Source organism: Plectrocnemia conspersa, unplaced genomic scaffold (assembly GCF_051122295.1).
Source record: "Plectrocnemia conspersa isolate PC_06_02 unplaced genomic scaffold, ASM5112229v1 ptg000009l, whole genome shotgun sequence".
Taxonomy (NCBI): domain Eukaryota; kingdom Metazoa; phylum Arthropoda; class Insecta; order Trichoptera; family Polycentropodidae; genus Plectrocnemia; species Plectrocnemia conspersa.
Window position 1 is genome coordinate 24,101,205 of NW_028277173.1, and position 15,496 is coordinate 24,116,700.

General features: G+C 31.0%; 1 protein-coding gene across 11 annotated transcripts in view; it reads right to left on the reverse strand.

Moving 5' to 3' along the window:
* The window catches only part of ERR (estrogen-related receptor), a 74,113-nt gene extending 60,861 nt beyond the window's left edge, over positions 1-13,252 (reverse strand). For 7 of the 11 annotated variants that reach the window (XM_088192534.1, XM_088192533.1, XM_088192532.1 and 4 more), the window contains exons 1-2: positions 12,926-13,252; positions 12,773-12,858 (exon numbers count right to left, since the gene is read on the reverse strand). Coding sequence is in view for 4 of the 11 variants with exons in the window: in XM_088192528.1 (XP_088048654.1) it covers positions 2,403-2,570 (168 nt within the window). In the remaining 7 variants the exon portion in view is untranslated. Of the gene's footprint in view, positions 1-2,402; positions 2,720-12,772; positions 12,859-12,925 lie in introns of those variants that run through there. The other 4 variants (XM_088192528.1, XM_088192527.1, XM_088192526.1 and 1 more) reach the window with 1 other exon arrangement.
* Positions 13,253-15,496: the final 2,244 nt, after the last annotated feature.

Here is a 15,496-nt window from a genome sequence, read left to right on the forward strand (position 1 = left end):
TTAAGAAGAGTACATTAATATTAAATGTGATTAAATACTTTATATTGACTTTTTAATTAATACAAATATATTTTAAAATATTTATAATAAAGAAAATGTTAAATATCAATCTTCCCTAAAACATTACAGCTGGGACCGCTTTTTTTAATAATAGCGTTTTTTTTACAACGTAAAATTAGAGTGCCTCTGCTGGGGCTATTCCGTCCTTGAATTATCTTGTCTCAGAAGCCGAATACGGCTCGCAAGCCACAATTTTCCCACCATAGTTATGAACTATTGAATTGAAATATGGAATGTTGAACTAAATTTTCTCTACTAATTTATGCAATTTTTTTAATGATATTTGCATTACTAAAAAGGCGCAGAAATGTGATATTTTGTATAATGTCGAATTCATTAGCAAGATATTAAGCGGCATTGCTAAACATGATTGGTATTGTGAAATTTCCTCATAAGTTGTCATATTATTTTTTTTATATCTGAGAAACTGATAAATACATTTTTAAAAGTACATTATTTGTAAGCTATAATTAAATTAAATATATGTCCCTGAGTATCAAGTAGGTGTTGATTGCGATTACCCCGTTGTAACACATTGGGCAATTCAATGTTAACATCAGCAAGGAAATTAGTAAGGAATGGAATTCTTAGTAGTATTTTGCTACAAATTAACTCAATAGATGAGTTGGAAATTTTGGGAAAAACACATTACGTAAAAATTAATGAGATAATGAAGATTAAGCCACAATTTTAAAATAGATAATTTTAACATAGGACAACTTTGAGTTTCTATTGCAATGTAGATAATTAAAAATATTTTTTATGTAAAAATGCAAATGACAATTTTAACTTTATTTTCTGTAGCTACTTTTCAGCTTGAAACCATTTGGAATTGGGTTGCTCGTCATAACCTTACTACCAAATGTAATTTAGGCAACAATTTTATCTGGCTGTGCTAAAGACGTAAAACCGGAGCGTCGTGCTTTTTAACTTTAAAATATTACAATTTTCCATAATAATTGCATTTTCAATGACCTTAAAAAATCTGTAACAATATATTATAGCTGCTAATAAATTTAGAATCATCCTGCTATTGTTACATCAAACATTATGTACTAATATATATACGTACAGATAAACTTTTTTAATGTACCTCGATATACGAGCAAAAAACATATTGCGTAACTTAAAAATAAACTTTATCATTAATTTAGGTAGTATGTATTTCTATTTCAATTGCCATTAATACATTTCAATGGATTAATAGCATTTCGATTGATTTGAAATACGAGTAATTTGAGTTACGAGCTCCGTAGTGGAACGAATTAAATTCATGTCAAGTAGCTACTGTATATAAAAATGGATAGATGTGTTTATGTATGTTTTATGGAACGCCTGGAGCAATTTCAAACTTGGTACACATATGATTTAATATCTGGAAAAATACTGTGGAGGTTAATCATCCCTAGGCCCCAAAGTGTGACATGTAAAAACCGATATTGGTGTCGAATCCACATTTTTCGGGATCGCTGAGATGAATAGTGATACTCCGGAAGCCGTTTAAGTCCATGTCAACTCACCATTGGAATAGGGGGTTAGAAGGGAAGAAAAATAAACCGACAAAAATGTCGAATTAATAGTTGACAGTCCAGATGGTATTTAAGACCGACTTTTATGATTCCTATTCCTGTCTAATACAATATAGGAATAAATAAAACTATGGCCACGCTTATGTAATCAGTTATACAACAAATTAAAATGAAGAGTCTGAGTAGTAAATAAACTGTGTATGAACTAACTTTGATTTCAACTCTTCATAAATTACATATAAACTATTTATTGAGTGTCTTTTTACATACTTAAGTAAGTTGTGCAAGGAATTGGGAAGTCGGTATGAGCATTTCCTTTCACGTTGTGGTTATCAAATTAAAACAGGATTTTTGGGAGGTTTAAATGTATCGCAACTTAATAAAATGTAGTTTTCTATTATCAAATCTTCACAAGTAACAGTTACACAAATTTTGATTAAATTCGTATAAATAAATCATAGAGAAAAACTACAGCATTTTATCAATTCTTAAATTTAATTAAAGCCTCTCTCGTGCGTATTGAGACGATCTCCGATAACAAATCTGAATTAAAATTAGGACGTACCTCTGGCGGTTTTAAGCATACTGTTGCTCATGAGGTAAAGCTAATAATAAAGAGCGTGCATCCATCCAGTCATAGTCTACCCAAAGAAAGGGTTTCTGCCGGAAAAAAGTTCGACACCATGGACCGGTTTTTTGGCGATTCTCTCGCCCGGTGAATCGCGACCTCGACAATACGGCGCGCGGTCGGGCAGTATTCGACTGCACTATTGGCTAAAAAGGCAACTTCTTTCGGACTACGCAGAGACCTACCACATCGTCCATCCAGTGGTCCATTCCAGATCCATTCGCCTTCATGTCGAAGTCTACTACAGCCGGCTTAGTTTCCAAACAGGCTAGGAACATGATGTTGTCCAGTGGGTTCGCTGGATGAGATCGTTGCTGAGAACCCGGTTGGCCGGCGAGTCCCGTGCCTGCCATCGCTTTTTCTCCGCCGCCCTCCAATGCGAGCAGCAGCGAAAAAAGGTTGCAATCGAAATGACTGCAGCCACCGACCGGCTGACTGCTACTGACTGTGACAGACCGACGGGGGAGGACGCGAGCACGCGCACGGCTACTCGATGCCGTCTGAACCGTTTGCTTCGTACTAGCGCACAGTGCGACGCCTTTACTAACGTGCAACGTGTAGGTGCATATTTATCTCTAGAGAGAAGAAACCCCCCTACTGCGTCCAATCTAATAAGATTCTCATCGAATAGAAAAATCTTATGAAAAGCGAACGAAATATTATTTTCATTGTTGATGAGGAGGCTGAAGCTATTTATATACATATTAGTTTCAAAAAAGTATTGCTTATCCACTTCTCACCCGCGTGAAAACAAGCTGACGTAATAGATCTTCATAAACCGGGTACGGACCCTACTCTCCCTTCCAGTTATTGGCCCAAAGTTTGCTACCAGTTGTGAATAAAATAAAAAAGATAAGCTACTCAAACACGTTAATAATAATTGGAATAAATTATAATTTAAATATGAAACATATTTTCAGAAAAAAGAATGTCTACATAAGGTTCAGTTTTAGTATCCTTACTATTTACAATACCTACAAGTGACTTTATAGGAGTAACACAAATATAATATGCTCCTATAAAAAAAGCCTGTATTTATTGAGTCAGTAATTATTTTATTTATTAAATATAATGCCTTAAATTGCTCCAAAAATAAAAAATATAACACAAAAAATAACATATGTTATTGTGTGTGTAATGCGCGTGTCTGTAGTAAAAAATAATATTACATACTTTTGTTATTATCGTAATGACAGGTTTTTTTATCAACAACACATTAAAGTTATTGCCCCTAAAAAACTCCCACGATTTACAAAGGTTTGCCACTATTCACATTTAGGCAAAATAACTATGAATGTTTCACATTAGATTTTAAAATTTCGTGAAAATCTCAGACAAATACTAAAATAATATTAATAATAAGGTACTAAACTAATTTAAATCATTAAAGCTACAAGTCTATTACATTTTTAGGCGGAAGTTAATTGATTATTGTAAATTAATTACTAATTTATTTGCGTGAATAAATAATTTATTATGATTATTATTATTAATTAATTAATTTACCTTAATAGCTAATTTTTACATTAATTAAATTTTAACTAAGCATATATATCATATATATAACATAAACAGAAAATAAAAAAAATACTTAATATTATAATTTATTTTTTAATGCACGAATGTGTTTTTTTATTCATTTTAGGAAACCCGTTATAGTTTATTTTTTTTCGGATTGTCCTAAGAATATTATTATACAAATTAACACATCCGTACATAATTCCCCTAACCGTACTCGTTTTCTTATACCTAACTATCCTTAAATTTTCACTATTTCCAGTGTTAAATTTATGTGCATCTTTATTTATTATTAAATACTTATTAAAATACTCCGATAACATATTATTTTCTAACCTATATATAAATACTAAAACATTTCTTGAACATTTAACCATTCCAATTTATCAATCATACTTCCACAACTAGTAAATCTATTTTTATTTAAGACTACTCTCATTGCCCTATTTTGTAATTTTTGCAACATTTGTTTATCTAATTTATTAAACATATCTAATATTATCGCACAATAAGTAAAATGGGGCAATATGATACTGTTGTAAATTGTTTTTTGTAGTTTATACTTAACATATTTTCATTCTGGATAATATACCTATTTTTCTACTATTTTTTTTAAATGTAAATGCAATGTTCCTAAAAATTTAATTTTGTATCTACAATTACTTCTAAATATTTTATATTATCAACTATTTCTATAATAGAGTTATCTGTAACTATTTTGATATTATCATCTAACATATTTTTATAATTAATAAACATACATTTAGTTTTACGAACCCAGCAAAATATCAGTACCTGAAATACCTAGGTTCAAATACTATATGTTACCTAGTGTTTCTCAATTTATATATATAGTGAGATCATAATTAGTGACAATCATTTAATTATAAATATAATCTCACGGATGAATACCATAATGAATAATTAAAATGAAATCGAGTTAGATCGTATATAGTGCTGTAATAATAGTTAATAATTAATAAAATATATGTCACTAATTTACAGACTGATTTCAGTGTCTCGCTTGTTTTGGTTGTTTTTACTTGGGCTAACGCATGTCGTGTTACAACGAAAGATTTACAATAAAATTTATACTTGCAGTCGGATCTGATATATGACAGAATTATTATTATAATAGCGATAGTTATAAGTAAGCAAGTGTTTAATATATTCGTTGTTTTTACAACAACAAAAAATGTAGTGTATCTATGTTTTATAATAGCTTATTTATGACCATAGCAATTGGGTCAACTGTGCAAGCCGCCTTGCAAAACTACATCACAATCAGTGGCGTGCCGTCCGTATAAGCGGTCGATTCAAAACGCCACCAGCATGCACGGTTGATCGACTATAAACACGATCACGTGATCGGCTGAGTCGCTCGCCATAAACCGTTGATGCTGGTGGCGTTTTGAATCTACCGCATCTATGGACGGCACGCCACTAATCACAACCCTACCGCTGTACAATAAATCTCAAACCGTAAAACTTAATATTATCGCTATCGCTACCACGTACCGCGTCAATCTGTAAGAACCTTTAAGATCAATTTACACACATCAGTGACGTGACAGTGCCGAGATCGGTCCGTGATTCCACTTCTATTCACGATGGACAGTTTTGCCAGTGCATTTGAGTGCTCAAGACGGCGATGTTTTCGGAAGATGAATGATTGCGCTGGTTTTGGATGAATAAGAGTAAGAGCGAGTGAAAAAACGGATGTGGGTTCATCACCAGAGCAACAGAAGGGGAATTTGCCACTCTGCAATTGATGGACGATGGAGCAAAGTCTTATGAATACTTTAGAATATCAGAAAATTCAAATCAATATATGGAAGAATAGAACAATACCTTATAAAAATCACGGCTGTGATAATAAACATGTCGTTGAAAAGTAATCTGGACTTTACTCTGGAAAACTTTGAAAATAATATTAGATAGTTTTGTTGAGGGGGGGAAGTACTGAGCGACCATGATAACAAAAATTCGTCGGAAAGTAATCTGATATTCACTGTACGGTGACGGTGACAGCACTGATTGTACTGGCACGGTCGCGCGCCGGACAAGTATGAACAAGCTCCTTCAAATGTCGGTTTAATCACGGTTTAGTCACGTCACTATTGAGTGTAAATTGACCTTTATGGTTCGTTTAATTAAAAAGTGTCTTTCGATATATTACGTAAAATGAGTTTCATAAAAGTACTGTAGAATCATATTTTTCATATAAAATACCTTTTATAAATTAGTACAATATTACGCTATGGGGTCCTGATTATATTTGTTAAACTTAATCTCAGGATTTTTAATAAAATATCAATATTGTAAAAATGTTTTTTTTTTATTTAAATAGTAAAATAAATAAAAAATCTAACCATATCCAGTTAATTAATATAACCAATAGATTCAGAGAAAAACATTCCACTGGGACGGCATTACAAGTTGTGATAAACAAAATTGGTTGTTGGCCAAAGATACGAACAAAATCATTGGAGCAGTTTTCTTTGATTTCAAAATAATAGACAGAAGTATAATGTTTAAAAAATCAGAGATTATAGATATAAGTGAAATAGTTTTAAGATGGTTTGATAATTATTTAAAAAGGGGGAAGCTAAAAATTGAAATAAATTAGGCTTATTGCAAAGAATCATCATTAAATCATAAATTAAACCATAGTTGTTTTTAATATATGATATAATTAATAATATAGAAAAATGTAGAATACACCTGTTTGCAGACGACACTTTGATTTATTGCATAGGTGATAATGTTCAAAAAGTTGTAGATAACTTATATACTGTGTATAATATAAATATGGTAAAATATAATGTGCTTAAACTTAATGCATGTTTATTAATTATAAAGACATGTTAGATAAATATAAAAATAGTTTAGAAGTAATTGTAGATATAAAATTCAATTTTAAGGAACACTTTGATTACATAAATAAAAAAGTAGTAGAAAAATATGTACATTATCTAGGATGAGAAATATTTTAGGTATAAATATAAAAAAAAAATTACAATAGTATTATATTGCCCCACTTCAATTATTCTGCAACAATCTTATGTATGACTAATAAATTAGATAAGACGATGTTGCAAAAATTACAAAATAGAAATGAGGGTAGTTTTAAATTAAAATATATTTACGATTGAAAGATCGGAATGGTTGGATATTTGAGAAATATTGAAGATCAACGTTTAAGTATTTATATGTACATATGTATATAAGTTAGAAAATAATATATTACCAGAGTATTTTAATAATAAATATAGATGTACATAGATTTAATACTAGAAATAGAGATAATTTAAGGATAGTTATGTATAAGAAAACGAGTACGGCCAGGGGAATATTGTACGGATGTATAAATTTGTATAATAATATTTTTAGGACAATCCGAAAAAATAATAATGTAGCGATTTCCTCAATGAAATAAAGAAAAGTCTTCGTGCATTAAGAAAGAAATTATAATATTCTTTTTATATTTTTTAAGTTTATATTATATTTTAAATGTATGCTTTGATTAAATTTGTTTAGTATATAAACAATTAGCTATATTAACTGAATAATTCAATAAAATAAAATAAATAAATAATTTATAGGTTTATGCTAAAAGACTATAGGACGCGATTAAGAACATATTTCAACCATCAAACGAAGGAAGATGAAATACTGTAAACACATGATCCAAAGATCGAAATATAAGCTATTTCATAATTCAATGACAGATAAGACGAAAGAAGACGTCATGGTTGAAGAATTGTTTCGTGCAGTAAAGAATCTTGAGGGATACTTGAAAGTAATCAAAAAGGTGGTATTAATTAATAATAATTATAAAAAAGACAGTTATATATACACAATCCTTCGTTTTTGTGTGTCACCAAAATACCAGCTTTTGCATTCCCGAGTAATGTTTGAAGTTTCGCAAGCAAGAGTATCGGAAAACTCCCCAATAAGAACAACCGTTTAACCATATGTCGTATAGTATTGATTTGTGCTCATCCAGGTACTCCCAGTTGGTGGACGCATTGAGCTATTATTATATATAATAAAATTTTTGTGTGAATATTATTTTATGTATTGTTTTTTTTTCTGTAAAGATGCATTAGCACAGAGGTCGGCAAAGTGCGGCTCCGGAGCCGCATGCGGCTCTTTGGCCCCTTAAGTGCGGCTCTGGCACAAATATCCACCGGCATTTACGCGCCGGATTTAAATAACAAGAAAATATGGAGCTCTAAATTTGAACGTCTTTGTGTTGATTTGGAAAATTTTACTAAAGGTTTGCTAAATTAATAAATAAATTTAGCTCTCAATTTTTTTTAATCGTTGTAATGTACATATTTGGCTCTTTGGCTAATAAGTTTGCCGACCACTGCATTAGCATAAAGCTGTTATGCCCTAAATATGTATTTAAATAAATAAATAAAAAATTATCCATTTTGTAAAAGCTGAGCCACAGACGCACATCAAAGCAGATTGATATTTTGAGGCCCAACATTCTATTGTTTCTGACTTTGAGACAAAGAATTATATTATATTGATGTTCCTTTCAGTTATCATTTATCTTTTAATGTGTTCTCTGCACAAAATTCGATGATTTTAACCGGTGAACATGCAAAATATACTACCTAGAACCAAATATCAGAATCGATCTTTTAAGCTCGGTTTGATATATAATTATCGCAGTTTAATATAGAACGCTCGGCATCAGCGACTGACACTGCGCAGCCCCCCAGGATAGAATTATGTTGGATGATGCCAAGGCATTATCCTACATAATGACAATGATGGTGATTGTGAGGTTAATTTTATTGTCGATTGTATTTGTTATCAACAGATAATATATGCTTAGTAAGCCTATAAGTCCTTGATGAATAGTCTGCATCATAAGTTCTCTACGTAATCTAAAAAGCTCATCAGTCGTAATATTGACACTTTATAGCAATAACAAGTGCATAAAACGGCCGTCTGGTGAAATGATTACGTATCGCGCGAGTGGTTGGTAGTAAAGGCCCAGCCAGCAGGCGGACTATATCGAGCCGGCCTTGAACTTGACTGGAGCTCGGCCACGGCCGCCGGCCAGGAACGGCACACGCATACACGAGTATGATGCACGCGCACGTGCACATCCCTCGGTGAATGGGTCGCGCCGTTACTGCTGCGCCGCGGAAAAACTATGGAACAGGAAAATTAAACAATTTTCTAATATATCACATCATTTGTTAAATTTTTATAGAAATCCACGCAAAAAAAGATCAGCTCTTCTCCCATTATAATTAAAAACTATAATAAAAAAAAAATCTTAAAAATAACTTTAAGAATTATTATTACAAAAATTATTTATTAATCTTTAAAATTAGTGTCTAAAATCACCCCTTGAACATAAGAATAAATTTGTCGTAATGACTCTTTTAAACTAACAAGTTTATTTGTTACTCTGGCATTTTATAAGCCTACGTGCCAATTGGACGTTTCGGCGGATTAGAACTACTCACAAATGGACAGGGACGTCATTCCAAGAGAGGGGGGGACAAAAGTCAGTGGTCGTTTTTTAATATTTCGATTTCATTTCATTAAAATTGAAAAAAATAACCAGTATTGATGAATTAGGTGTAAATATAGAATAAAAAAAATTGGAAACTATTAGGAAATAAATTACATTACTTTATTTAGTAAATGAAGCATGCTATTATTATACCTATACCTAAAATGAAAAATAGTTAAAAGGTTGAGGAAATGAGACGAATTAACACGTTGTCTTATTTAGAAAAGGTGAATCGGAATTCAGAGAAAAACATTCCACTAAGACTTACAAGTAGTTATAAATGATTGATTGTTAGCCAAGGATAGAAACAAAATCATTGGAGCAGTTTTCTTGGATGTCAAGAGAGCTTTCGAAACAATAGACAGAAGATTAATGTTGAAGAAATGATAGAATATCTGTATAAGTGAAATAGTTTTAAGATGATTTAATAATTATTTAAAAAAAAATAAACCATGAAGTTACTATAAATTATGCGTATTCCAAAGAGAAAATAATATCTCACGCAGTACCACAGGGGTTTAAATTGGGTCCATTGCTGTTTATATTATATACTAATAATATAATCAATAACATAAGAAAATATAAAACATCTGTTTGCGGACGACACTTTTAATATGTTGCATATGTGATATTGTGAAAGAAGTTGTATATAATTTAAATAATGAATTAAATATAATAGAGATATGGTTAAAAAAATATACTTAAAAATAATATAATAAATAAAACTAAATGTATCTTTATTGATTATGTCTTAGATGATAATATAAAAATAGTTACAGATAACTCTATTAGAGAAATAGTTGATAAAATAAAATATTTAGGAGTAATTGTAGACAATAAACAAAATTTAAGGAACATTGTAATTACATATTTAAAAAATAGGTATATTATCTAGGATGAAAAATATGTTAAGTATAAACACAAAAATAATAATTTACTATATTATTATTTTGCTCCATTTTAATTATTGTGCAATAATATTAGATATGTTTAATAAATTAGATAAAATGATAAGCAATTACAATAAATGATTACAAAACAGGGCAATGAAAGTATTTTTGAATAAAAATAGATTTACTAGTTGTATAAGTATGAGACAATTTAATGATAGTTATGTATAAGAAAACGAGTACGGCCAGGGGAATAATGTACGGATATGTGAATTTGTATAATAATATTCCTAGGACAATCTGCAAAAATTAAAATGCATTAAGAAATAAATTATAATATTAGGACTTTTATTAATTTCTGTTTATGTTTATATTATATATTATATGTAAGTTTAGTGTAAAAGTTAGCTATATCAGTTAAATAAATTAATAAAATAAAATAAACAAATTAAGATTCATAGTATTTCAATAAATGACATGCATTTTTCTGGCCAAATTCAATGGAATCTCTTTAGAATCCACGTTAAAAGCATCGCAGTGGAAACGCTCAGTTATTTATTATACTCTTTATAATGATATTACGACTTACAATAAATGAGAATCAAATAAAGCCTATTTAAACCGAATTTTGACCATTAGGAGAGTGCAAAAAACAATTATCCCTTCTCAGAAGTCTAAAAACAATGTCAAAAGCAATAAAATCGTGTCTACGAAGGGGGGCAAATGCCCTCACTCAAATTACGTCCCAGCAATTTGACCTAAATAAAGAAATACGATAGCGTTAACAATACTAAATAATGTACGCAAAAGAATTCTTATTGTATAGATTAACATACAATAACATGGTATGCTTCCGCCCCGAAGAATCGCATTGGCCAGAAGACTGAGAGTTGTAAAGAGCGAAGAACCTCCCTTAACTTCAAGAGTATTAAAACTCGAACATAACGTACTCAATACATTTTCACTAGGATCTTTCATCTAGATTTTGTCAGTACTTGACACTTCTACTAGTTCAGCTAAGCTCGCACCAAGCAAATCTAAGCAGAGTACACACCAAGACAAGAAAACAATAAGTGTTTAGACCCAGGAAAAAGCCGCTTTTCATTTCACGGTTCACCTACACTGTTTCACCTACGACGTTCGAAATCCAAGAGTTCGAATCGATCTTTGGAAATGGTTTAGAGACTATGTGACGCAAATAAGGCTATGAGAACAAGACCTATATATATTAACTATAAAAATCGTACGTGAAATCAAAAACAAATTTTCGCATTTCGCAAAAATTTTATGTATATTTCTGTTCATAGAATGTAAAAAAAATTATGTAGTTTTCTATTTTTGATGGTAACTTTTTATATACTTTTTGGTTTTGATTAAATAGGTTTTTCAAAATAAATGTCGTAAGAATCATATATAAAAACCATTTTTCATTACGAGCCACGTTGAAGACAATAATTAAAAAAACTACCCCAACCAACCTAAACAAAAAAGAATGTTAAAAAACATCCCCCAAAGAATGATAATACCGTTTTTAATTTCAATTAATTTATATTTTTTATTATATAACATTTTTGAATTCTTGGTATTTTACTCTATTCTTTTTATATTTTTCACTAGAAAATATTTATTTTACAAAGGAACATTTTTAATTTTAGGCTAATCAGGTTAGTTAACGAATTAAATTGAGATATTAACAAGGTTTCTTTTTAAGAAAAAAGTCTTATGGCGATTCGATTAAAACTACATCAATTACGTGTTCTCAAAAACCGTAATATTCTGTCAAAATACAGATAAAAAATATTATTTATTTTTGTAAATCATGTTAAATCCTTAATGCAACAAAAGCGTTTTTAGATACTATAAAAAAAGTGTAGCAATTAAAAAAGAAACAATTAGTGCCGCTAGTGATAAATAATGATTAAATATTTTTTTTTTGAAATCAAATATTTGTATACAAAAAAAAACTTTTAAGAAAGCTAAATTATATTTGTAATATTAGTTAATGTATGCAAAAAGTATAAATAAACAAATCTAAATTTGATTTTAAATATCTTATATTGTGTATTATTTAATAATTTAATGTGTAAAACTATTTTTATAGCTTATAGCACATGTGGCAACATTTATATTACCTGCCGTCGGTAATAGTTCCTTTTGCGGCCGCCAGAGGCGCTACTCAATAAGTAAATATTCTACAGAATATCTTATTTATAAATATAAATTATAAATAAGGTATAGTCTATTTATACAAAAAATGGTATTCATAAACAGCATATAAAAACATCATATTAAAAATATTATTATTTGTTTTGTTCATAAGAAATTCAATTTAAATTCATATACAGTAGAAACAAAATGTTTACAATCTAAAAATGATAAATTATTTACTTTGTTGAAATTTTACATTTTTGTGGTTTTATGTAGCGGTTATTGTACAACTTTAAAACATTTACCTAGACTATATTATATGCTGTTTATGATTCTTACTTAGATTGCCAGATACAAAAACAATAGTTATGAATAAACACTAGACAGAAAATACAACGCATTATTGTTGTAAGCTATTAACTGTAGTTAAGTGTTAAATGTATATACTCACTTAAACAACGGATGAATTCAATCCTCCGATGATGAGCATCGGATCGGACGCACAGCTCTCATCTTTATTCCGATTGAATAGACGATCTAAAATATAACAATACTTCATTAATGAGTCATAAAGTGTGTGTGATTAGTATATTTGTGTACTAACGTTGAAGTTGTGGTGATGGTGTATTTTACATAACGAACCATAAGTTCAGCACGCCTATCGCAACCCGTTTTTCTTTGAAACTGTATCATTAATAACAAATTAACGAACAATACACACCGGGCTGGATTATAGGAAATTGGAAGTGGAGTGATAAATCTGCGAGTGGATGTGGTGCAACGGCTGTGGAAAGCTGTCAATGTTATGTCGAAGGAATGGAATGTTCCATGGAGTAGTCGATTGTTCGGCAAAATGCACACAGTCACCGATGCAAATTATCGAATTGACAGTTGCGCGCAATGCAGTTGCGTAGTGACATCTGTCAGGTGTGGGGCGAGGCGGGGAGACGCGCGGGGGTAGTGGATTATGCAACTGCCATCCTGCACCACGGCCATTATTTTTATTTTTATTGCATAAAGAACCGTAAAACGCTCGACATAATTATTCCTAAAATAATTATTGCTAAAAGTAAAAGTAAAAATAAACATCAAATAGTATTTTAATGAGGCGCTTGATATTTTTTTAATAATTATTAGATAAGCCATTATTTTAAAATATGTGTATATTATCTTTCCTGTATAATTTTACAACAAAAAATCATCAAACATGTTGGAAGAAATCTAAAATATATCTGCTTTGGCAACACTGTATTCCTGTAAAACAAAATAAAATAATAATTATAACTAAAATGAGGGTAGATTGGCGATTTTTAGACGATGTATAAAGAATCAAGACAATATTAAAATGGTGATGAATAAATTACTTTAACAATTATTATATAAATTTTGTCTCTCTCTACCCACCTAGCGGGGCCCGCGGCCACTCGGGTATGGATCGGCCTAAAAATGTACAAAAATAAGGGTATTTTATACCACTTTTGCGTAGGTTGAAACTTCATCAAACGTTATCAAGCATACTAAAAAAGCAAATCATACTTTTTTTACCAGAAAATGACAGCATCTCTGAAACAATAGCGAAAGCTATAGTTTCATAATCTAATACATACAAATTGTAAGAAAATTAACCCCCACCCCTCTATTTTAAAAATAATTTTACTTACTTGACTGAATTTAGACTTCATAATTTTTTTTTATAAACGACAATTTTTATTAAAAATATGCATAATCTGTAACTAGTTGTTTAATTATATCACGCTTCACAGTGCATAATACTTTTTTTTAGTGTCCAAAAAATTTAAGTAATACTAGTTTTCTAAAAATCTTTCACTGTATGCTTTTATTAGTGCTCCCTATTTTGTAAAAACTTGTAAATTATCTAAAAATGTATGTTAAGATAGTGACACATGTCAGCAGTCAATCCAAGAAACTATCAAAAGAGAAGGGAATCTACATGAAATAATAAATAATTTACGATTATACTTGATTTATTTATTTACTAAATTAATTAAAACTTATTTTAAAGTGCGCTTTATTTGATTTAATTATTATTATTTAAAACTACAACTCAGATAATTTTAGTTTAACAAATACAATTTTGCTACCAGCCGTAATTTTTAAGTATTATCCATTCAAATGCCATTTTCTATAAGCAGTGGCGTAGCTATGGTGGGGCGGAGGGGGCGGGCCGCCCCGGGCGGCACTTGCTTAGGTGCGGCATATTCGCGATGGAATCGTCTAGTGTGGTTCTTAACCCTGAATATACTAAAATTTATGTAAATCTACGAATAGTAAGTGCTTAACAATAATCAATTTATTATTTTTTAAAATGCTGATTTTATGACTCTGCAAAAAATGTATGGGGGGGGCGGCAATTTTAAGGTTAGCCCCGGGTGGCACATACCCTAGCTACGCCACTGTCTATAAGGATAAATTGAAGATATATATATGAATTGATGTGTTAACGACAGAGTCGTATGTTCGCGAATACCGCCTTGATACAAGGTGAACACTCAACAAAAACTAAAGGATGCTGTGGGGGCCTATTTTTTAAATTTATTTCTTCATTCATAAGGGGGGAAAAAACTTGCTAACACTTTGGTAGTGATGTGACGATGTGATAGTGATGTGATACTTGATGTGACGGTGGCATAGGGCAGCACGTTCTTTCGGTGAACCTCAACAGCGGCCGGTGGTGCCTCGTCCACCATTCACTCGCATGTATTTCAATAACAAACATGTTAACTATTATAAACTTTGAATAAAAACACTACTGCAACGGCTCAATCTGCGTGTAATTGCCACCAGTCACCATCTGTCCGCCAAACTGGTAACCGATGATGTGATTATTAACACGATGAAATAAAGTTAAAAATTGATAATACAGACGCCGCTATAGTACCGCATCATAAAAAAGTCGCTGAAGAACCGCCGCGACAATTGGCCTGTGCTTCCTCTAGCAGGTGCCTCCATCGAAAGCCCCCGCCGCCAATAAAGCATGCCACATTCCGTCATAGGTTGCGTCTTTGCGCTTATTGAAGTCGCTTCTATTTATCATCTGTCGTTTGCTTTTCGCCGCACCATACGTAATGACTTTGTTACATCTGTGGCTCTAGCATTTAATTTTTTTTCATAACTAACTTGACCTACCTTACCGTGTGTAGAGCATCAACGGCAA